At 35.0% G+C, this 25,418-nt stretch overlaps 1 protein-coding gene across 1 annotated transcript; it reads right to left on the bottom strand.

The window, feature by feature from the left end:
- Positions 1 to 1,796: 1,796 nt before the first annotated feature.
- Positions 1,797 to 22,478, bottom strand: LOC144449369 (ribosomal protein S6 kinase alpha-5-like). Its single transcript, XM_078139900.1, has 13 exons — positions 22,307 to 22,478; positions 18,942 to 19,057; positions 16,702 to 16,812; positions 10,001 to 10,188; positions 9,125 to 9,275; positions 8,176 to 8,340; positions 7,094 to 7,219; positions 6,439 to 6,515; positions 5,698 to 5,842; positions 5,069 to 5,239; positions 4,309 to 4,518; positions 3,773 to 3,929; positions 1,797 to 3,442 (listed from the first exon to the last, which is right to left on the bottom strand). The coding sequence occupies exons 1-13, from the start codon at positions 22,461 to 22,463 to the stop codon at positions 1,797 to 1,799; spliced, it is 3,420 nt and encodes a 1,139-aa protein (XP_077996026.1). The 5' UTR covers positions 22,464 to 22,478.
- Positions 22,479 to 25,418: the final 2,940 nt, after the last annotated feature.

The following is a 25,418-nucleotide window of genomic DNA, read 5'->3' as shown; positions in this document are numbered from 1 at the left end:
GTTTTATGACTGCATGCAATTTGTGACAAGATCAACAATTCAACTTGGTGAAAATGACAGCTGATGTAACAGTCTGATTACATAAAGAAGAATGATGTGAATTATTGATTCAGGAGCTGTTTCATTTTTATACACATAATATTTCTCTATTTTCATATAGATATATCTCTACATGTAGCACCATATACAATGTAGACTACCATTCTAACTTACTCTTAAAAAGTACACAATTAAAAATTGTTCGTAACAAGTAAAAAAGAATACATCTAGTGACCAGCAGCAGAACAATTCACAACAACACTCCTGTACATTCTCAAACAAACTTTCAAGTCAACAATCCCATGATAGGTAAAAAGAAAATCATCAAATATTGCTCATTGTTTTGTTTTTTGTCATCATATGTAATCTATACAACTAACAGTAAAAATTACTGTCTTATAAATAACTAGTTTACAGTTTGTAGTGTCTCAACGTCTGCGAGTGTTTCTGTCTCATGGTAATGTCATAGAACAACTCTCATTAAAAACAATAGAAATGCTTTCTAGTCATACTTTAAGCTTATAACTTTTCTTTTTTTTTAAATTTTACAAATCAATATTTCAGACAAAGTTTCCAATAAAAAGTAACTAAAAGTTCAAACAGTGGTGATGATTATTGCATGATGGCACAAAATAAATAAATTAATACAGTCAAATTTGGTTCAAAAGCAAACACTGCAAAATCTAGTAATGAAAGTATTAAAACCAACAAAAAGAGTTGAAGTGAAGCTTTTAGAAAGGTCCAAACAGACTGGAAAAAATTACTAACTAAACTTTATCACTATAATCATTGATACGGGTGGCTGTATTTAATGCTATATTTCTCATCACCCAGCCAATCCTATATGTCTTCAATTTGGTGAAATAAAAAAATGACGCCCTCTACGGCAGAATTAGAAAAAATGTACACTTATGCCACTCACTGTACAATGGTGTGACCCCATGAACACATAACTGAGCAAATTTTGTTTATTGCTGAAATTTGGGAACTCCAATAAAACAAATGATTCACTTTACTTCTGACTTTAAGTGTCATTTCTAAGTCATTCGGAATGTTAAAATATGATTATGAATTGAAAGTATCACCAGGATGTACATATACACTTACTTTTTTATTCCTTTTGTAAAAATTTTAATTGACCGAATGACCAATCGATTGATTGTTTTAAGGTGTTATGATGAGCAACATAGAATTAAGTATAGACACCCATATAAGGTAATATTTGGTTATTTGTACACTGTTTTCTAACCAATCAGAGTGACCTTTGTGTAAAGCTTCACATTATACCAACAAATGTATGTGTTGTTAATAACTATTGGTCCTAAAATAAACAGTGGTGTCATACTTTGACAAAAAAAAAATCTGCAATTCATCACATGATTATCCTCTTTCATACCAAGAGTTTTTCAAGCAAACAAAACATGGAAAAATCTACACTATTCCCTATTGTACGTTAAATTTGTTCATATGACAATACCAGATACAATCCTCACTATCTTGAGACTCTTAACTGCAGTCTCTAGGAATGACTGCTTTTGAAAACGAACATGATGTTAAAAATTACGTATTTCCTTTAAAATTGTGTTTTTCTTACATTACACACAAGTATCAAATGAATAATACATATTATTTAAATTACAAATATATTCAATTCCATAATGAACATCTTTTCTAAGTATCATTTACATAATGTTCAAAAATAAGGACATGTGATGTCCAAATAAGGACATTTAATATCCAAATACGGACATGAAGTTTCACCTCTGTACATTATTTACATTTCTATTGGGTATTTGGTTACTGGGAGATGCCATCTGCATTGTGGGTAATACTAACTGTTGAAGAGGTTGAATGTTAGGCACTGTGTTTTGAAGTAGGTTTGGAGAGATGTTTGTAGTTGTGGGTACACTTGTCTGAGGTGATATGTTTCTGATCTGGGTTTGTGTAGGTGGGAGAAGGAGCTGTGTAGGCGGATTGTTGGGTTGCTGTAACACTGGTTGTAGAATTGTTGTCATTCCCTGTTGAGGGACAGTCATTCCCTGAAGACCAGCTGGTAGTTGAACACCTGGGTTGATATTCTGTACTGTGATATATTGGACATTAGGACTGGCGGCACCTGGGTTGACAGGGCAGTATACTGGGGAGGACATTTTGATTGTTTGCAAAGGCACATTAGATGTGGATGGTGGACTATTGATGGGTATCGCTATCACTGGACCAAGATTCTGTTTGTACTGTGGTGGTGTGCTGTTTGATGTCAGTATTTGGGGCGACACTGTACCGCTAAGGATCGGGGAGACAGTTGTGGCTGACTGGGGTGGGGTTATAATGAATTGAGGGGACGTAGCAGTCATTTGAGGGGAAGTGAGGGTAGTCTGTGAAGGAGGACATACTGATATTGTTAGTGGCTTGTTTTGAAGTGTTCCACCACTCTGTAAATTGGTGAGAGGGTTGCTGAGGACTATCTGTGGAGACGTGGTTTGAATGACTCTAGGTGCAGTTAGGGGTTGGGGAAAGGGAGCAATAGGTGATTGCTTGGGTATCTGTAACAAAGGTGTAATAGGAGATATTCGAGGTTTACTTTGATTAACAGGAATCATGTTGGTGTTACTGACTGCACCTAGACCACTTGGAGGAGATGCCAAGGATGCTGGTTGTTTACCCAGATTTCCTAGCGTGACAGGTGCCATGACAACTGCCCCTGGATTTGCCTGCAGCTGGTTACCGACTACTGCGGTTCCGCTACCTATAGTATTTACAGGATTTGAAACAAAGACTTGTGTTGGTACAGTATTTACAGCTGTAGTGATGTGCATCGCTGAAGGCATGGTGGTCAAATTTCCTGAATTGAAAATTAAATTTGATGTGACAGTGCTGGCTGGGCCACTTGTACCCAGTTTCCCTGAGGAAGTTACAGAAAGTGGTAGATTTCCTACTGCTTGCGTTACGGGGTTACCTGTTACGTTGCTTGGTGGTGATGAAATGACCAATAGATTTGGAGTTCCTGTCATGGTGGTGGTGGTTGTGGTTACTATAGGCACTTGGGTTGTTTCATGAAGATTGGGATTAATGAAAGGAGTCGGTGTGATACTTCCTTGGGAATGTGTACTCTGTGTGCTCTCATTGGAACTACTTCTTTCTCCTGTAGAGCTGTTCTTCTTAAGTTTTCTACGTTTGGCAAGTGGAGCATTACTGACATCCATTAGATGGAATCCCTGTCTGGCAGCCATGTGGAAAGCATCCAGAGTGGCTTTGACAGCCGTTTGAATTGATGCACTCGATAGACTCAATACATCTGGTGTCATCAGTGGCGTTGAACTGCATACCTGACGACCTTGGATCCATTCATTTCTCATCAAGTCCTGCATTGTCAGCCTTTTGCTTGGATCAACAGTCAACAGACCTAGTGGAATGCAATCAGAAATCACACAATAAAGTGAAAATAGTAAACTCACATTGCCCATTTGTGTCTTTGAATAAATTTGGATTAGCTTTTCAGAAAGCAAGAATAGATATTTCTTCATACATGTATAAATAGCCAACTGGCCAGCCAGCTAGTCTGTACGCGATACAACATTTGTGCCACGCTATCAGCCAGCACTCATGGGTTTTATGGTATCACACAGTCTAGCCAGCCAGCCAGTCTACCTGGTAGACAGACAAACAAACAGTCTGTCAGACACACTTCACCATACCTTTCAAGCACTACTGAAGCATGTACAGTTTAGCTTACCTTGAATGAGATTCTTTGCTAGTTGTGATACAGTACCCCAGCTTTCACCTTTCAGAGTGAAATCCCCTTCTTTGATTCTCTGCATGATATCTAAAGCACTGTCATTAGTTCCTTTTCTACTTTTAAGAAACGGTACTTTCCCTGACAACATGGTGTACTGTAACAGATCAAAGTTAATGCATGTTACTCTCTGACATGGAAATTGAAGATCTATATACTATGTACATACAAAAGTCAAAAAAGCTTACCAGTTTGATGATAAAAATGTGTTACAATTATTACTAGTTCTTCGTGTTTCATTTGTAAAGAGTCAGTGTGCCTGAAATGTTGTTCATATCTACCAATGTTGTATGAACCATGATAAAAATACATTCGTGACACACATTGCTTCAACGAGCTTTACAACAAATTGGCTGTAATACCGTACATACAAATGTAGAACTTTTACAGGTCTGTAGTTTCTGTAATTCAATTCAAGCCATTGAGCACCAATGCACCAAGAAATGACTAACACTATAATGGTAGTATAAACTAACCAGAATGACACCCAGACTCCAAAGATCACATGATTCATCATAACCAGATCCCCACTGTGACTGTGTTTGTCGTAATACTTCAGGTGCTGCATAGTGTAATGTGAAACATGGTGTAGTTAATGGTTGGTTGTTCTCAGGTTTCATCCTTGCAAAGCCAAAATCTACTATCTTCAATTCAGCATCTTCACTGTTATCCCGGAATAACAAATTCTGTTGATAAATAATGTGTATGAGTACATATCAAATAGAGATGACATCATGACAAGTACTGAACTTAACTTATTACAAACAGTAGAGTGTACAATTGGGACATGTTATTAGGAAGGGTAACTGGTTGTACGATGATTGGATATTATTTATTTAGGTATAGTACAAATTGGTACTAATATGTTACAGATAGCATGTTATATTAGGATCAGATGGCAATCTGCCCAATGTAAGGAAGGCAGATAACACCCAATTTGAAGGTGCAAACCCATATCCAGGCCATAAAATCATTATTGCATGCTGAGTGAACATGTATTTGGTAAGAAATGTATATTGATTTTCATTCAGATAGAGGGCCAAAATATGAGTATCCTGCAACATTGCAATTGTTGACGGAGTACTACTTTTTTTTCATATTCCCTTGCAGATAATATATACTTCACCTGTCCAGAAAGTACAGGGATTATCTTATATATCAGGGTATATAATGATCATCCTTCTAGTAGGATTACCAGGTACTACATAGTTCACTGATACCCTGTGTTTGCCTTACCTCTGGTTTCAAGTCTCTATGCACAACTCCTTTGTCATGCAGGTGTTTGACTGCTGATACCAATTTTTTCATGATTCGACTGGCTTCTAGTTCATCAAAATGTTGTTTTTTCTTCAGTCTGTCCAATAATTCTCCTCCTTTGCATAATTCTAAAACTATATAATGATGGAGCTGTAATGACAGAAATACACAACACTATCAGATGACAAACAGTTTGAACAGCTTACTATCAACTACCTTCTCTGTTTTTTCGATCTATTTTATACTACAGTGTGTCTCTAGTTTATCCCTTTCTGAGGTGATTTTTAATATTCCATATGACAATAAAATTTCATGACATCCATAGGCATATAGGAAACATTCCCATTACAGCCTCACATATCAATCTGTCCTGCATTGTTTGAGTCTATCCTTTTCATAAAGCATGAATGATTCTCAAACTTGTATTTGCAAGACAGGAACCTCATCTACTTTCCAATCATTTCAACTTTGTTTTCATCTACACATCCAAAGGGACACTGTTATTACATCCTCTCTTTAACAACTAAGACAAACTTCACCACAATAACTATGTATTTGAATACTCTTGATAACACAAGTTTCTACTACTATCTAGACACAGTACTTACTTCATCATGGAATACTTCATACAATGATATGATATTTGGATGTCCTTGGCACTGTCTTAGGCATTGAATTTCTCTTGTACAATCAATTCTACGACTCACTATTTTCACAGCAAATTCTGAACCAGTTTTCCTATTAATACATCTCCTGGAATTTTCGTATAAAAATAAGTCAAATAGTCACAATTTTTACAAATACACCAAAAAACAAGTACCAGTACCAAAACAAAGAACTACTGTGCAAATAGTCCATTTTTTAAGACAGTTAATGACTTAAAAATAATACAAGGACAAAATTATATGATTCATGTATATATGTTCCATGTTCTGTATTACTTTTGGGCATTTGGTCAGATTTAATGATCTCATCAAATAAAGTAACACGCACCTAACTACTATAGTATGTCATCTCTATGTCAAGTTTGAACATAGTCAACTACATGTACATGTATTGCATGTAAGAGATATGACACAGATACAAAGAACCCATTTTTAGTGCTGTAGGTCAGTGCCCATATATGGGGCAAATAACATACAGTACATACTATGAGAACTAGCAAATGACGTTATATTGTATTTTAAAGGAAGATCTTTTGTCAGTGTGGTTTGGATCCTAGCTCAGTGCTTGAGATTTGCGCCTCCTGAATTGTCTCCTTGTACTCTCAGAACAAAAAAAAGGAAGTTTTCTCATTTCTGAGATAGATGCTTGAGTGACCAGGTTTTGATAGATATGACATAACTTACCTACATATTGAAAAGCTACCATCTCCTAGCATGTCAGATTTGAGGTCCAGTTCATAACTCTTATTGAAAAGGGAATCCTGAGAATAAAAGAACAAACTTGGCTGTTAATGTGATAATCTGGATGAAATTGACAATTTAGTAAATGACAACACAAAAACTGAAGATATACTGTACTCCTATCACTGATGGCATTCTATGTCTCTATCAATGGTACTGCAGGAATACACTGAAGTTTTGGCATGTACATTTTGACTTGAACACAAGTTCACATCTACTATCTTTTTCTACATGAAATTGGGACTCAGATTTTGAAACCTTTGTCACAGTGAACATAAAGATTTCTATAAATTAAAAGTAGATATGACACCTTGTTGAAAATTGACTACATAGGTTTGATCTGTGATGTCAAAATTATGTTAAGCTGGTTCTTATAAACAAAAGACTTGAAAATACCAACATGTGTATGCATTGGTGTAAATGGCGAGTCTTTTTTGTAATATGATGATTTTAAGTTGCTCATTTCATAGTGTTAATTATAAGAGCTCACAATTGTAGAATGTATGACACTTCATGCTTTTTAGCCCTATCAGGCTTCTCAAAGCAAGCTGATAGCATGGCGCAACATGTACAGACTAGATTGAGGGTAAATGTTTACCTTGGTTTGTACTATTTTAGAAAGCTGTGAGATTGTTGGCTTGCCAGTATCCTCTGGTGGTAACAGTGGATCACGGGTGATGACATTATCATTAAATAAGATTGACGGAGCAACATAGGAGTATCCCTGAAGGAAGAAAATACACATAGCATTGTCTGAATACAATGTGTCTCGGTGACCTATTTCTCTAAAAATGAAAATCATTCAAATTTCTGCAAACTTTTGCTACATGAAAGCATATTCCTGGTCCTCCTAAGGAATTAGAATAATAAATGACGTTATGAGATTTGTTGTTTTCTTTACTGCATGGAAATTGACATCATGACAATATTTTGCTTTCCCATATAGTTAACACAGTATTCGGTGGCCATATTGGATTTTGCAGCCATATTGGATTAAAAAATGGCTTAATTTTGATGTAATTTTGACTTCTATTGCAAAAATTTGAACAATGACCCATGATTTTTCTTGATTTTAAATGAGAATGGGTTTGAATGTTGTTGAACAAAGTAATTATAAAAGTTAAAGATTTTTTCCCGCAGTGAAACCTACATGTACCTTACTATGGCAGTACAAAACAAGAAAGAAATGTGTGTAGATGATGACAGATGAACGTACATTCAGGAGACTGAGGAGACATGTCTCTCAGAGAGGATGAAACAGAATGATTACTTGCATGACTTCAGGGTTTTTTCACACTGCATAATTAGCCACGTAATGCCAATTTCCAGTCCCCTGAGAGCTCCACGCATTGGTCTCCACATAATTATCTCCTAATGATTTCTCTATGCACTCCCACGACACGTTAATTTTCACATAAAAGTATCAATACCCATACTTTGATGGTTCTACGGGTTTTTTAATTGGATGAATTGTAAATTAAAGTCTGTCAGTGGTATAGTATTTTCAGGAAAATAATTGGCAAAATAAAGAGAAGATAACATTGCAGAATTGCATCAGGAAGTGAGCATTATGAGAACACTGGGTAATAATTTAATCAAACAAGGACGTGCACACACACACACACACACAATAACAATAATGATATTTCCCATGTCATTGGATAGAAATCTAGTCCACACCTTAAATAACCTGCCATCAGCTGTTTTAGGTACAGCAGCTGGTGAATCTGCTGGCACCATATTGGTGAACTCCTCTGCAAAATTACTGACGTCCATCTCATCATTTATTCTTGGTGTAAATGGTGCAGTTAGTTTCCTAGCAGCTAGATCTTCCCAGTTAATACTCTGGAAAACAAAACCAGATGAGAGAATTTTGTTGACTTATTGGTTACACAACAAACATGTTTGATAGTGCAGCACTTCTCTAATCAGGCCATTATAAGTTAGATTATCAAACAGTTATGGTAGAACTTCAGTCTGAACAAAGGGTACATGTACTTCATTTCCAGATATTACACAATTGAACTAATACATAGTGTCCTCAAGTCAGTGAGGTTGATGACTTCTGATGACTTTTCAAGACTATCTTCATTCCATCAACTTTTGACTAGTGGCCTCAAGTGAATAAGGTTGATGGCTTTTCGTGAATATTTTCATCCTGTTAAATTTGGACTAGTGCCCTCAAGTCAATGAGGTCGGTAACCACTAATGACTTTTCATAGATATTTTCATACAATCTAATTTTGACAATTCCCCTAAAGTCAATAAGGTTGATGACTTCCCCATGATTATTTTCATTACATCAAATTTAGACAGTATCCTCAAAGTTGATGACTTCTGATGACTGTTCACAGATATTTTCATCACTGTATCTCTGCAGTCATTAAACAGTCAAGTTCCTTTTATGGACAGAATTAATAATTATGAAAATAAAATAGCACTGCTATGAAAGTACATTGATAGCACTATTGAACCTTAGTTCATTTGCGACAGAAAGTTCACAATTTTTTTTATATCATACTATTTTTTTTTTATTTGTATAAAGAAATGTACCGTATGGTGTATTAAATGATATTATTATTGAGGTTTTTTGATTCTAAGATCAGAAAACGGACAGATATCAACCAACCTTAAAGAATGAATGTCTCTTGATTTCCTCAGCACCATCAGGACCAGATCCTAATCTTTCCTTTGGAGCCTTCTTGAGTAGTTTCAGCATGAAATCTTTGACTTCAGCTGAAAACATGGATAGCATGGGAGGACTGCACTTAAGAATTCTCCTGTAAAGTAAGATGTTGTCATGTGATAAATATATAATTCTACCAACTCAATGTTAGTGTTGTCATAACAATACTTGTAAGTTGTACGATTTGTGAACTGCATACTGTCTCACCTCCAACTCTGTGGTGTACACCTTCATGAATCATACTCGTTAATCTGTATACAAGTACGCCCTGACAGGACACCCTCAATCATCTGTCAACCCCCTATTTTGTGAGTGCTAGTTGATAGGTGTGGTATGACAGGTTGTATCTTACAGATTATAGTACATACTCATATAACGTACTACTAACCTTGACTTTGTGGGATTATACATACAAATACAAGATAGAAAATATTATACAATTGTATCTTTAATATGCTACAAGAAATGGCTGTGAGGGCAGGCTTACTACTTTACATATATTTTAAATAATTTATGTTGATTAGCAAAAATATGAGCTAGAGACAACAACAAGATCCATGCTTATGCAAAGTCTAGGCCCTTGAACTCAATCCCGACATTTGACATAGTTGATATTTCACTAGGTTGATGATTCAGGCACCAGATATTTTGTTCTAGAATCCAAGTTTTGTTCCTTCAGGCAACTGAAAACACCAATCCTTTTACTGTAAATTTACACATGTCAAACAACCTATCTGGATCCCTGACTGGCTCACTCGATGTGAACTTATCAAGTGATGGTAAATTCATATCTGGTGAATAATAACTCAAGATACATACTTGGCAATTTCTTGCTGTGAATTCTTTTCCCCTTCCACTGTGAATGGTGATGCTCCTGTTAGTAATTCATAAGTGAGTACACCTAACGACCACCAGTCGACGGCTTTGTCATGTCCGTCACTACCACCCTTCACTACTTCTGGTGCCATGTACTCAATAGTTCCACAAAATGAATAGGCTTTGTTTTCCTGCAACACACAGAACACACAACATGTGATAAATAAATGTATAACTTTGAACAGCATCAAATGACTCCAAGATATCCTAGCTTTCAACCTCAGGTCTTCCTCAGAGATGTGAAGTGATAATGTTTACATAGACATGACTTCAGATTATTGTCTCAGACAAGTAGTAAAGTGTAATAGCCTCTTGTCTTGATTTAAAAAGATGGTTATATAAATGTTATGTGCATTCCTTCTTTGATTACCCTAATAAAACAAGTCTGATTTCCTATCCAGGATGGAATCAAAATATACCATTTAAGCTGTTAATGCTTTATGTAAATAAAAGTAATAAGTCAGAATGAAACCATGCATAGTAAGCAATCATGTATACAATTCTGCATACCATGCCACAGACCAAAAGTAGAAAAAAAGATGGTAGTACATGTACTAATATTTTGAGTCATGTTGTTTCCCAGCCTTAAGAGTAATTTAGTTTTTAATCCTGTTTGCTCAACTTGTAGTTTTTTACATACAAAACAACCTCATTCCACCCCACCCCCCACACACACACACACATGCACGCACACACGCAGACACACACACACACACACACACACACACACACACACACACACACACCCAGTAGAAAGAGGTTAAATTGGTTTATGCCATATAAACTTCAATCTGTTTAAATACATTTGTTAAAATCCAGATATTTAGAATCACCCTTTTCTCAGTTTTAACATTAAAATCTTTTTAAAAAAATCTATATAAATATGCTTTTTTGTAAGAGTTTGTTGCTTTTATTTTTTTTAACTTCCTTCATGTTGATCACAATATTTCATTTGTAGACATGCTGTATGAATACATATACACTAATACCATTAACATGATTAAATTGTATGATATACATATTAAATACATCTTCTTTCTCAGAAGTGTACACATGCATGTCTAATTTCTGCATTTGAGAGAAAAGACTGGCAGGGCAAAATTGAAGCTGAATGTCTCTATAGTCACTGTCCAATATAGTAATTTGAAGATGTTGAAAAAATATCATTTCATCCATTATATGAAATTACTACCTCTCAATATCAGTCATTTGATAGTTACAGCCAAGTTATTACTGACATTAACGTTCTAAATATAATTCTGTGCGTATAACAAATATATGGCCACTAGACTGTATCTAGTTCAAGTAAATTTCCTGGCCTTTTAACAAACTCACCACCGCTTGAATGGAAACACTAAATATAGATAGGGCTACTTATACACCGACATTTTACCTGTATCACTCCAATCACTAAAATCATGAGTGACAAAGACTGGCTTCTACCTTGTTACAGAACCTGAGGGAGGAAATCCTTACCCATTAAAGTTCAATTTCTGACTTCCCGGCTAGAAACCTAAATGTAGGTAAACTGTATTGCAATCTATACAATGCCAGTAGCAAGTAGACTCTTAGACTAGTACATAGTACAATTATAATGGATGGCAAAGATACAGTTCAAGTAGACAACAGCTAGTTACTGAGTATTTATCTCTAGGCAGAAACTACAACCTACAAGTGTCTCATATTGCAAACTGGCCTGAGACTTCCTTTAGGATATTTGTCACTATCAGTATCTCTCTGCAGCTGCAACCTTCCCTAAATATTATGTCATATGTCCTGCTGATGGTGTATTATTCCGCCATTTATTTTTATGCCTGGGCTTACTTTTAGAATGACTTAAAATTCACTGATAAGTGTCTTAACATTGATAAATGTACGACAGAGAGAATCATTTGAGTTACTCTTTTTTCAAATTTCAAATATTTTCAAATTTCTACTCATTCAATCTCGAAAATAATGTTTGTCAGTCAGTTAGAAATAATGGGAAAACTATAATTACAATTGGAGCAGCTAAATTTTGTATATAATTACAGGTCACTGTTTTTTTTTTGATTTGTTGATAAAATTTTCCTTTATTTAATATCTAGACAAAATTGTTGTGAGGCAAAGTCATGAACTACAGTTAAGAGGGTATTATCTTTCCTTGAAAGATAAATAATGTTATAAACAACATCATAATATCATTTCTATCTATAGCAAACAGTATGACACTGTTATTAATCTTGTACTGCCAAGATGTATTAAAATGGAGTGGTGACATGACCTGTACAACGTTATCTTGGAGTATTCCTCAGATGAATTATGGAATAATACAGGGAGATTTCAAATTACCCTGTAATGGCCATAATAAAAAAACAAGTTAAGTAGATATACACATCTATATGATATGTGAAGTAATTCCTCACAAAACTGTTGACAGAGTTGTGCCATGGAAATCTACAATCATGCAAATCCAATATTTGCAAATTCAACCTCATAACCAGTGTGTCCTTCAATAAAAGACACAATTTTTTTGTAGTTGATCAAAGTGCTAAAAACTGGGTTTTCTTGTGAGCCACACCACACACTAAGAAATAGATTAGGTTGGAACACCAAATCTTGGAGTTACGAGAAATTTGCTGTGTGCCAGTGGTGAGTCAAATTGGCTCAAAGGATATACCGTTCACAACATGGCTTAAAGGTACTATTGTAATTGTCTTTCACTTGTAGCTGGGAGCTGGATAGAATTATGTCAAACTTACAATTATGCTAATGTATATTCCCATAATTACAGCTATATTGGCTTTAAAATTCTAATTACACTATACATTAATTTGGCAAAATGACTTCACCCTGTATTCAGCAATCATCTCAAAGGAAATTGACATCAATTTCCTATGTAAACAGACTGATAATGTTAGATTGTATTCCCACATGTAATTATTAAAATAGGTACTATCTCATACAGTCAGGGTTTCTATGCTCTCTATCTTCAATGACTCTTTACATTATGTACACCAGAACACAGGAAAATCATTTAACCCATAGATAATATGAACAATTTATACCACAGTCACTACAAGGCAGTCTTTCACTAGCCTATAGACTTGGCTATCTGGCTTAGCATACTGACAGTAAAGCACACAGACTTGGCTATCTGGTTTAGCACATTGACAGTAAAGCACACAGACTTGGCTATCTGGTTTAGCATACTGACAGTAAAGCACAGACACTTGGCTATCTGGTTTAGTACACTGACAGTAAGGCACACAGACTTGGCTATCTGGCTTAGCATACTGACAGTAAAGCACAGAGACTTGGCTATCTGGTTTAGTACACTGACAGTAAAGCACAGACACTTGGCTATCTGGCTTAGCATACTGACAGTAAAGCACAGAGACTTGGTTATCTGGTTTAGCATACTGACAGTAAAGCACAGAGACTTGGCTATCTGGTTTAGCATACTGACAGTAAAGCACAGAGACTTGGCTATCTGGTTTAGCATACTGACAGTAAAGCACAGAGACTTGGCTATCTGGTTTAGCATACTGACAGTAAAGCACAGAGACTTGGCTATCTGGTCTAGCATACTGACAGTAAAGCACAGAGACTTGGCTATCTGGTTTAGCATACTGACAGTAAAGCACAGAGACTTGGCTATCTGGTTTAGCATACTGACAGTAAACCACAGAGACTTGGCTATCTGGCTTAGCATACTGACAGTAAAGCACAGACACTTGGCTATCTGGTTTAGCATACTGACAGTAAAGCACAGACACTTGGCTATCTGGCTTAGCATACTGACAGTAAAGCACAGAGACTTGGCTATCTGGTTTAGCATACTGACAGTAAAGCACAGAGACTTGGCTATCTGGTTTAGCATACTGACAGTGACAGTAAAGCACAGAGACTTGGCTATCTGGTTTAGCATACTGACAGTAAAGCACAGAGACTTGGCTATCTGGTTTAGCATACTGACAGTAAAGCATAGAGACTTGGCTATCTGGTTTAGCATACTGACAGTAAAGCACAGAGACTTGGCTATCTGGTTTAGCATACTGACAGTAAAGCACAGAGACTTGGCTATCTGGTTTAGCATACTGACAGTAAAGCACAGAGACTTGGCTATCTGGTTTAGCATACTGACAGTAAAGCACAGAGACTTGGCTATCTGGTTTAGCATACTGACAGTAAAGCACAGACACTTGGCTATCTGGTTTAGCACACTGACAGTAAAGCACAGAGACTTGGCTATCTGGTTTAGCATACTGACAGTAAAGCACAGAGACTTGGCTATCTGGTTTAGCATACTGACAGTAAAGCACACAGACTTGGCTATCTTACTGGCATCAAAACACATTTCTGTGCTGAGCGGCTAATGACATTGTCAAGCTAAATAGCCAAGTCTCTGGGCTAGTCTTTCATGTACAACTGAAGTAGCTGTTTGCTTAATTTTTTTTTAATTTGACAGAGATAAAACATAATGTACAGTGTCACCTACATTGTAAAACCAGATATCAGTCTACAGATTTCCATTCAGGTATAGGTCAATGTAACAAGGCTCTGTTGAATGTTCACTATCACGTCTCTGTTGGAATTGTCATAGGTTTCCCCAGTCAGATTTTCCATACATAATATTAGTCTATTTTATACATCAAATATGGATTTTTCATACTTCAACCTTCTTTTTCACATGAAGTACGGGTATGGGCTTTGCCATACTTTGGCCTACTTTTTCCCATCAAGTATAGCCTTTGCCATACATTGCCCTATTTTTTCAGATCACGCATGGGCATTGCTATATCCCGACCTACTTTTTATATCAAATATGGGCTTTGCCATACTATGACATATTTTTTCACATCAAGTACGGGCTTTGCAAATACTTTGACCCACTTTTTCACATCATGCATGGCCTTTGCTATACTTTGACATACTTTTTCACATCATGCATGGGCTTTGCCATACTTCAACCTACTTTTTACATCAGGGTGGAATTTCCCATACATTGGAATACAATTTGCATCAAATATGGGCTTTGCCATACTTTGACCTACTTTTTACATTAAATATGGACTTTGCCATACTTTTCACATCAAGGTGGGATTTCCCATACATTGGAATACAATTTGCATCAAATATGGGCTGCCTATAAACAGGGTACATCTTTGTACATCAGTTAGTTTTGTCATGTAGTACTATACAAAATGATAGTCTGTTCACAAATGTGATCTATCCATGTCTGTCCTAATGGCATTTGAGTCCAATTTTTTTTAACTGTTCTTCACATATAAGTTGAGGGATTGGCCAAAGTGCACTGAGGCATAAATCATATGGATTTATCAATTTGAAACAAAAATTAACGACCAAAGACCATGGTCTGTCACAGTTTTTGTATTTGCATAGCTTTCCCTTTTTAATATGGGTCTGGAGCCTGAGTCAAACAGTGTATAAATAAAGTAACCATAGTTACAGACTGTGCTCCTTTAAGAGATATCCTCCAACTACATAACATATTACTAAATTGGATGGTTTCATCTCAACGGTGGATATAATAATTATATTTTGACACCTATGTCTTATAGAAGAAATTATAGCTAGGAATTGCACAGTCCTGACAAGTCTATAATTTCACCAATTACTTGATATATCACAATTTAGTAGATTCTCAGAATCTAATCACACCTAATGGATATATGGAATACATATATTATACATTATACATAGACATCCTACACTATAATATAACGGCTAGAAACTACTTAATGCTGACTAATTTCCTTAATTCATTTATTAATTATATTTATCAATTAGGTGATTATGATCATGAAATGATGCGTGGAAATTCACTATAAACTTAGTAGATATAATGTTGTAATGACGCATATGTTCTTGAGATATGACCAATACTGCTAGCCAAGCACCTATAGCATGGCTAATTTATATAATTAATGAAATTTACTTAAGACCGTGATATGCCATCAAAGTTTCATCAGAATTTCATTACATTTCACAGTTCTTACAATAGCAGTATACATGACACATTTTTTAATATATTAAATGGGTAAGTCCTCAATTTTCATATAACATTCCCCATATGGTTTGTTCACTTTTTTTTGTCACAATGTCATTTATATTTCATTTCTAATACAGGTGAATAAAAAAACACACTAAAATGTTTACTAGCTGAAATTTACAATATGGTAACAGCTACAAATTGATCACTCCAAATCCTAACACACAATGTAGCTTTGTATTTGCATTGATAATACCATTTCACATAATGCTTTATGTATTAGTGCTCCATGATGTTAATGATGATCATTTACATTTGAAAATGCTCGTATAATATTATGAGAAATATTTTCAGGTTCTGTCAACAAATGGTGTTGTATACACTTCTTCATGCTTCAATACCCTGGTAATTTCTTTTGCAGGCAGCGTCTGCATGTGCAGGCACAAAAAAAACCAACAAAAAATCCTTTTTTTTGTCTGTATACTTTAGGAGGAATTGAGTTTTAATACATCATTCCCTTCGTTCACGGGCTAGCAATTCATGACACACAGTAGTGACACTTCCATTAGAGTGACATACAGTTAACTTAACATTATTATTATAATGTGGGTTTAATACAGAATGGACAGAAAAGTGTGTCGATACTTACCACATCATCCGTTAGAAACTCCTTGCTAAGACCAAAGTCTGTCAACACAATGTGACCTTGCTCATCAAGTAAGATATTTTCCAGCTTTATATCTCGATAAATTATACCCAACTGTAAATGTGTGAAACAGAAATTGAATAACAGATTTGCCTATATCACATTGTGACTTAAAATAGCAATGGTTAACTTTAATGAACTGCTGTCAATATGTGTGTTAACTCTGCTGAAACCATAACTGCAGCAGTAGCTAAATTCAAATACAATTTTTGAAGCCTATAAAAATGACAGTAAGACAAACCTAAGCCACTATTATATGGCTATTTGGGGAATTGAAATTCTGATTATTTCTCAAAGTCTATGGTTAGTTTTATGAGAGAAGCACAACACTCTCAATAACATTTACCAAGAACTGTAGTTGAGAATTACCCAGTAGCAGTAGATCGAATCAAGGCATGATTGAAAACTTAACAAATGATACCCTCATGGTCAATCTACAAATTGCACTCCACAAATGTAGTCTGTTGCCAAGCTGGTAAACGAGTCAACAGGCTATTATACACCAAGAATTCTGTCTGCATAGAGTAATCATTTTAATAACGTAATAACAGAGAGACAGGCTGTTACACATAATAGCCACAATGACTGACTATTACAACAGTCAAGTGAGAAAGTCATTAATCATTTACAAATGAAATGTAGGTCTACATTTTATGTATATATCAATCTACATACAACTGAGATATGATTTCAAAATTTAAATTTTCAATTTCTTTATCATACACGATTTGGTATGGTACCCAGTTTTACTTTACGATTATTTCAAGTACATTTATTTTGATATTAGCCAAGAACAATACATGTATTATATTTGAATATATAATATTATAAGTACTTTCTAATAATAGTATTTTATGCTTTTTTTCAAACATGACTGTAAATCAATCATGTCAAGCAAACAATAGGATAATTTCTGGTCTGTCCTTGTGCCAGTGCTTGATTAAAAGGGAACACCACTCCAGGAAATTGAGATATTTTTTTTTTTTTATAAAATATTGGTTCTGGAAAGTCATTTCTTGATTTTACATCACCTACAATTACTTTCAATTTCAGAGAAACATCAAGTTGATCTGTACATTTATAGGGCATCTTTGCTATTGGCTACTGCATCATGGAAGTCATCACAAATAAAGTATTCAATGGTTGAACACTGAATATTCATGACAGCTGTTTTCCACTGATGTGTATTGCATTTTTGTACTCATGAATATTCAGTGTTCAACCACTGAAGAATGTGTTTCTCCTACCTCCCATGATGCAATAGCCCATAGCATAGATACTCTATAAATGCACAAGATCAATTTGATGATTCTCTGAAATCACAAATCATTGTACGTGATGTAAAATCATGAAATGACTCTCCAGAACCCATAGTTTATGAAAAGGTCTCTATTTTCTGGAGTGGTGTTCACCTTTAATTAATAGTAAATATACTAATGAGCTAAGCTATATGTATTTCCTAATAATACAATGTTTAGGTTTTCCCAAACGCACTACACATCAAGCACACAGTATGACAATTTCTAGGCTGTCCTTGCACCGATGCTTGAATTACTGATAAGTTTATGATACTTGAACATTATCAACACATGTACCATACTTCCATTGTCAGCACTATCCCAAGGACAGACTTGACCTGGTAATATCTATCACTTTAGCCAAAAATGTTCTCTAATAACCAACACCAAGAAGGTTACTAAACACATCAACCAAAATCGACTTTATCACACATAAATATGTCATCTCATTTTTTCTATTTTTTTTACTATGGCAGCTATTTATCATGAGTATGACTATTATTGTTGGTGGATTACTTCACACCAATCCTATGTTGTCTGATTACATCTTTAAGTTTAATATCATTTTTAGCATAAAATAATCACATTGTATTTTACCTGACTAGATACCGAGTATGCAACACTAATGTATACTCAAAAGACATGCACATTTGAATTTTAATATACATATATATACACACACGACTACTCCTAAAGCAAGTTTCTCTGCTAACCTTCAATAGCTTTTCACAGGAAATGACATTGATTACTTCTAGACTAAAGTAATTGATTTACATTAGGTACCATACAATTTGACATTGAGTGAAAACGGTTCAAAATGTCATATTCTATGACTCACAAATAATTACATACGGACACTGATATTTGCTTCACCAATTATCTCACCTTGTGAAGATGTTCCAATGCCAGGACTATTTCACCGACATAAATACGAACTTCGGGTTCTGTAAATTGCTCTCTAAGATACAGATGGGTGAAGAGTTCACCTCCACTCACATAATCTGATGAAAACAAAAAATAAAGTTCCCCTTTTTGTTATTATACATGCAAATGTGTTTTTAGTAAAAAAAACCCCAAACTCTGCCTGTGTTTTTAGCAGACATTGCAATTTTCACGCATTAGCCTGAAAAAATAATTGTGTGTTTTCGATAATATGGCCTCAAACATAGGGTAGGTAGGTCAGGATTTTTATTTTATTCTATATGTTTTCCTTTTTGCCCAAAAACAAACAAAATGTCGTTCACAATACCTCTTCTGTGATAATATAATAAAATATGTACAGACATCACTGGTGAAAGAAAACAGACATGCATGAAGGTCATGAAGACAAAGAATTTCATATCTTTTTGTTGTAAATGGTTAAAAAATGTTTAGGGTTGGAGGCTAACATTGTAAACTACAAAAATGTAGGGTCGATGTGGTTATCAGAAAAACACAATTTTTTCTTTATTTGGCCTTAGTTCATAATTTTTTAAGTAATCTTCTTTGACAGTAGAATGATATTCTGGTTAAGTTTACTGACAGTTATTGATTATACAGAGAGATTTAGTAGTTTAAATAACAACTGACAATTGACAATTCTCTTCACTCTATCATACATAGCTGTCACCCAGCAATAATCATTACCATGAATATCATAATTGTACTGCATTGTCACGCCAAACTAGATTCCAATAAGGTAACTTTATCTTTACCATTGTTCATTAATATCATTATCTTTGCAGTTCAGTGCAGTTTTCTGCATTTACAATAAGGTTGTTGTCTTCTTCCTCCATGACTAGCCATCATAACATACTGAAGATTTTGTGCGGCATAAAAAGCCAAAACAGAATTTTGGAAACATGACTAAAGTATAAATAGGTCACTAGAGAAAAGCTGGTAGAATTTTTTTGTACCAGTTCAATATTGTAAACTGTACGAAGAACCCTGCCATCTTTGATTGAATTTATGGTGATCAGATTTGAAAATTGAATTTCAGCATTTTAAATAATCTCATATTTATTGAGCATACATGTAGGCAGTCATGTCACATGAATCTTAGCCACCTTTTATCAAATGGTAGGTAAAATTCTAAAAAATAATGCATACAAATATGATATTCTTCACTAAGTTAACTGTTTGTACATAATCATTAGCTGCTTGTAGTGTTATTAACATAAGCTTTATCGCACATTAAAATACATGCAGTCGCAACAGTACATGTTACAAAGACTGCAAACACACAACTGTGACACATATCAATTATAAACTTAGCAATTATCATGATGGGTATACTAGGTGTCATGATTTTTCAACTAACATTTAGATTTACTCCATTCATTTTGGCACTGCAATGATCACCTTGTCAAACACATCCCTATTAATCAGTGCTAAGGCAGCTTTTTACCCTCATGCATAGCAGACTAAAGTCAAAGATTGAACTCATTGCATAATTTGGACAGATGTTTTCAAGGACAGCTTTGGTAAATTTCGATATAATGCCACTTATAAACTGAACATATGCATCATTCATTCATTCCATTGTCTTTATAACTGATTTCTAGTGTAAGCAAAAGCTACATCTATCTGGTGTGGGTCTGTACTCATCTCACTTGCAGTGGCCAAGCAGAGAAGTGAAGGCAATATACCATATGTCATCTCAGTTCATTCACGATCAGTACTATTCATAGATGGATGATGAACGATGGAAACTTGAAGCAGTTCATTTTCAGAGGCAAGGCTATACATTGCTCCATTCTGTGACATTTTTTGATAGCATATATACTTTTATTATAGTGACACCTTTTTTTTAATTTCTACTCTACTGAATAACTTTACCAGAGTCGTCTAAATTACTGCATCCAGCAAGAAGTACATCAATGATCTAGTAGTACCGTATATAACACAGTCCTTTGCATGTTAGATAGAACTTAATCATGGTAATGTTTTACCATCTTCTATTTACACCATATCTTTTTAGAATTAAAATCTCTGCATAAAACATTATCAAGTTGTCAGGCCAATCTTGATATTTGATAACACCAGTCACTGAAGACTTACATCTAAACTTCAGCATTTATTTTTTAATGAAAAGAGGTAAATTGATCATTAAAGCAGTGTTTTCAATGACAGATTTAATGGTATATGCCCTGCCCTACCAGTAGACTGACAACACCACTTGGGAATACATGCACCTGATCTTACCCTACTACATGCAGAAGTAAGTAATGCCGGAAACATTCAAGATTATCCTATTAATAGTATTATAAAAATGCTGGCAATCTGTAAATAATCAGTATTGAATTGATATCCCACTTTATGGCAGTAAGTCTCAATACTGTACATGTACGTATTTGTAATAACAATTCAATCATCATATATCATAGATTATTAACAGAGATTACTTGCACTGGTGCACTAGCATACTAGTGGTATTTTCACTGCAGTCCAATAATGAAATCATTACCTGTATGTTACACATGAAATTGCATGATCACGCTGTATGATTTTTAGAAAATTTGCAGTTTTAGATAAACATAATATGTAAATAATGCCAGTACCCCATGTTACACGACTTCCAGTGTGGGTACTCAGGGTTTTCTGCTGCACTTTCACTCACTATGCTCATGAAGTAAGGGTGCAGAGAACACTGCAAGCATCATGCAAATACCCCAAGTACACCACACTTGCACTTACGCGTCACGGGGTTCTGTCATATTTACTGACAGTAATACATATAGTCACATGTACATGTAGCCTTGTTCACAGGATGAATATTTTAGTGTGTGATTACAATCTGACTAATTTAATACACTGGCAATTCTTTCTACCAAATTTCTATTCACATTGTATCACCTTTTATTTCATATTGTGTACTTTTGTAACTTTTAATAATTCCCCCAAGAATTATTATATGTCACATAATGTGCTTGAATAAATATACAATATTTTGTTGTATTCAAAATTATCAGCCATTAAATTGAATAAATTGTGCATAGAATAAATAAAATAATATTGTTTTGACAAAGACTGAACTTATTTTAAGTGCTTTTCTATTGCATAGTCAACAAATATCATTTTTCAAGTGGAGTACATGTACTTCATCTTCTGGTCTCTTTTTCATAATTCTGGTATGTATATATATATGGTTGTTAATTGTAATCATTTTGAAATATACTCCTCCTGTAGCAGTTCTTTCACATCAATTGAAGACTGTCAAGGCAAGCTGAAGAGTAAATTATCAAATAATGTTGTTGAAATGTACTACTTACCCAGTATAAGGTGCAACTTTGCATCTGTCTGGAAAGCATAGTGCAAAGTAACCAAGAAAGGACATCGTCGAACAGCTTCTAACACTTGTCTTTCTGTTAGTGTGTGTTCTGTAGTCTTGGCTTTTTGTACAATGCTGGCTTTTTTCAATACTTTCATGGCAAACAATTTCCCTGAGTCATGGCCACCAACCTTCCTCACCAGGAACACTTTCCCATAGGCTGAAAACGGGGAGAAAACAAGAAATAGACTTGAGATTGTCGTCTTTAATTTAATAGATCTAGATAACACATCAGTTTGTCAATTTTGGCTGGATAGTGTAGTTTGAAATCAAACCATCCATAGGATATTATCTCATTCTTAGCGACACCTCCTTTAGGCACATCATTACTTTATACGATTCATCAATGCTATCATCATTTACACCTCACTATAATAAAAGAACCCATCAATTTTCCTAACAAATGAAAAGACCTAGTTTTCAATAGATGTTTACCTAGAGAGAATTCAGGTGGTTTCTTTGCACAGAATTTTAATCATAAATGTACAATAAGAGATTTTAAGTCTCGTTTCAGATCTTGCAAGATATGCAAATATGCCTAGCAACAACAGTTGCCAAACATGTGATCGTGGTCAAGCTTTTGTGCGATGACGTTGAGAACGATAGTGTTGCTAAGCATTTGACACTTTCACCTTGACCACCCTCGTGTGGTTGCTATATGGACACAGTGATTCACGCGGGATCTCACGAGATCTGTCCCAAGACGAAAAATGGCTTATTGATTTATGACAGTTACCAGATCTGTGGATATCCATGATACACTCATCATCATCATCATCAGCAGTAGCATACATGTATATGTACATTCACTTTGATTGTCATTTCATTACTGTCCTAAAGCAACACGATAACAAATTACTCTACAGCGTATGTTTACTCCTATAGGATTCTATACAGGAAAAATGTGTCATATCAGTCTTTTGTCAGTGCATGCATGTCAATAATTTGTACCTCTTGCACTTATTTCTTTCACTTTTTCCGTAAGGGAAGGTTATAGTATTTTGTGTATGTGTGTGTGTGTGTGTGTGTGTGTGTGTGTGTGTGTGTGTGTGTGTGTGTGTGTGTGTGTGTGTGTGTGTGTCCTACAGTAGTACAGAGTTTGTTAATTTAGCTTTTAAATCTAATGAGTACCAGTAATTTGCATAACTAATGATTTTCAGCAAATAGGTAATATCTGAAATGAAGAATGGAAACTTCAAATTTCATATAATTTGGTACATTCATCGATGACAAAATGCGCTTGCCCTATATACTTGGTATTTTTTCCCAACTCATTACTCTATAAAAACACACTGATGTGTGTGCTAGTATAAAAAAAATGTATAGTTCAATTAATTTTAGAAGAGTGAACATTTTAGTACCCATCAATACAGCTGATAAACGTGTCTAAAAATAACATAATGCATAATGTGTGAACTTTACATGTAATAGATAAATTGTCTATATGATAGAAGCTGTACTGTGTCCTCCTGTTTTTTCACACTATTGACCAAGGACCTGTGATTTGTTCAAGCTAATTAGTCTCATTTTCCATCCATCCATTGAATAGCTTTTTCCAACACATATTCCAGTATTTCATGTGGTGCATATAAGGCAGTCGGAATACTTGTCTTTCAAATCTCATTTCAAACACGGATTCCGGGAAGTACAATCAGTGGACAAGCAATAGACAAATATTATTCAAAACTGTGTCATGTTTATGTTTTGCTCACACCAATAAAATTGAACTCTCCATTTTTGGTCATCTTTTGCAAACTCCAGTATACCAGCATAAAATGGTGAGTTCAACTGTTCAATACTGACTGATATATCACCATAATTCCCCCAATAGGTTCTATACAACTTATCTGACTAAAATGCATTGTACAGAATAACCTTCCCGGTAAATGTAAGCATGCCTGTAGGCCACACGAATTGATTTATCCAGGACCATTGTTTTCCATAAATGGTCTGCCAGATAGTGGCAAAACAACTGAGTGTAAAAAATATGTTCATATTTAAAGATTCTTTTGCCCTTTTAATAGATTGTATTAACAGACTGATATTGCAAACAGAAATGTAATTCATTGCAGTACAAGTAAACAGGTTGATACATATTTGATGAAGTCTATTGTGGCACACACATGAGAACTAGAAAGGGAACATATACAAAGTACCAGTACTTCATAGTTTCATAACAATTCATATGATCACAATAGATTGATTTGTACATAAAGTAAATAGCAGTGTACTGAGGGAAAATGGATTGCCTTGATAGTTAGACTGTCAGAGCTAACAGTGATTCTGCACTTAGAAATTGTACCCTGGAGGTCAAAGTCAAGATCATAGATAATATGGGGGTAGACACTGGAATGGAGTTTAATGGTATTATACTTAACAGGGCTAATTGTGAAAATAATGGATTTTTCTTTAATAGAAACACCAATTTTATTTGGGCTAAATTGCAGTGAAACTAAGTGACAAGAATATCATGTGACCTAGGTCACAAATATGGCAGCACACATACATGTACACAGATGGACACACAAACGGATGCAAACCATTCCTATAGCTCCCTTTGGGTTGCGCCTGTGAGGGACTAACTAATAGGTATAATATAAATATGTATAATGTACATGTACATGAAGTTATAGTAAAAACAATATCATTTTCAATTTACATGAAAAACATGACTGGATTTGCTCCATACATTTGCTGAGCTCACAATTTAGTGCTCCTATAGGAAAGTCTTTGCATGCATTTTACTGCATCTTTGTCCCATCATTCTTGTGGATGCATAAACTGGTACCATCCTTACTTTTGACAAATGTTCAGCCATGCTTTGACAAACCAACTACTCAACTTTATTCTTCTTCTAGCACTTGACCTTCCTTCATTCAAGGCCAAGATATCTAGTTTCTAATTCTCCATTCAATAATACAGTACACTGAACAAGCATCAAAATATATCAAAAGGAAAGGAAAACTGACAGTCCATGCACTGTGAAACTAACAGACCACAGTAGCCGTTGACTTTGTAATAGCTCTATGCATACATACAAGTAATATCACTAG

This window comes from Glandiceps talaboti, chromosome 2, assembly GCF_964340395.1.
Source record: "Glandiceps talaboti chromosome 2, keGlaTala1.1, whole genome shotgun sequence".
In the NCBI taxonomy this organism is placed as follows: domain Eukaryota; kingdom Metazoa; phylum Hemichordata; class Enteropneusta; family Spengelidae; genus Glandiceps; species Glandiceps talaboti.
The sequence above is the reverse complement of the archived record's forward strand: the minus strand, read 5'-3'. Positions and strand labels throughout refer to the sequence as shown.

What these genes read in the sequence shown, in the direction of transcription:
- LOC144449369 (XM_078139900.1), bottom strand. Translation starts at nt 22,463, where the DNA reads ATGAAAGTATTGAAAAAAGCCAGCATTGTACAAAAAGCCAAGACTACA. An exon ending in AGAGACATTCATTCTTTAAG is followed by an intron (nt 8,341 to 9,124) that starts GTTGGTTGATAT and finishes TTTGTTTTCCAG; the next exon opens with AGTATTAACTGGGAAGATCT. An exon ending in CTGATGGCAGGTTATTTAAG is followed by an intron (nt 7,220 to 8,175) that starts GTGTGGACTAGA and finishes TTCTTCCTTCAG; the next exon opens with GGATACTCCTATGTTGCTCC.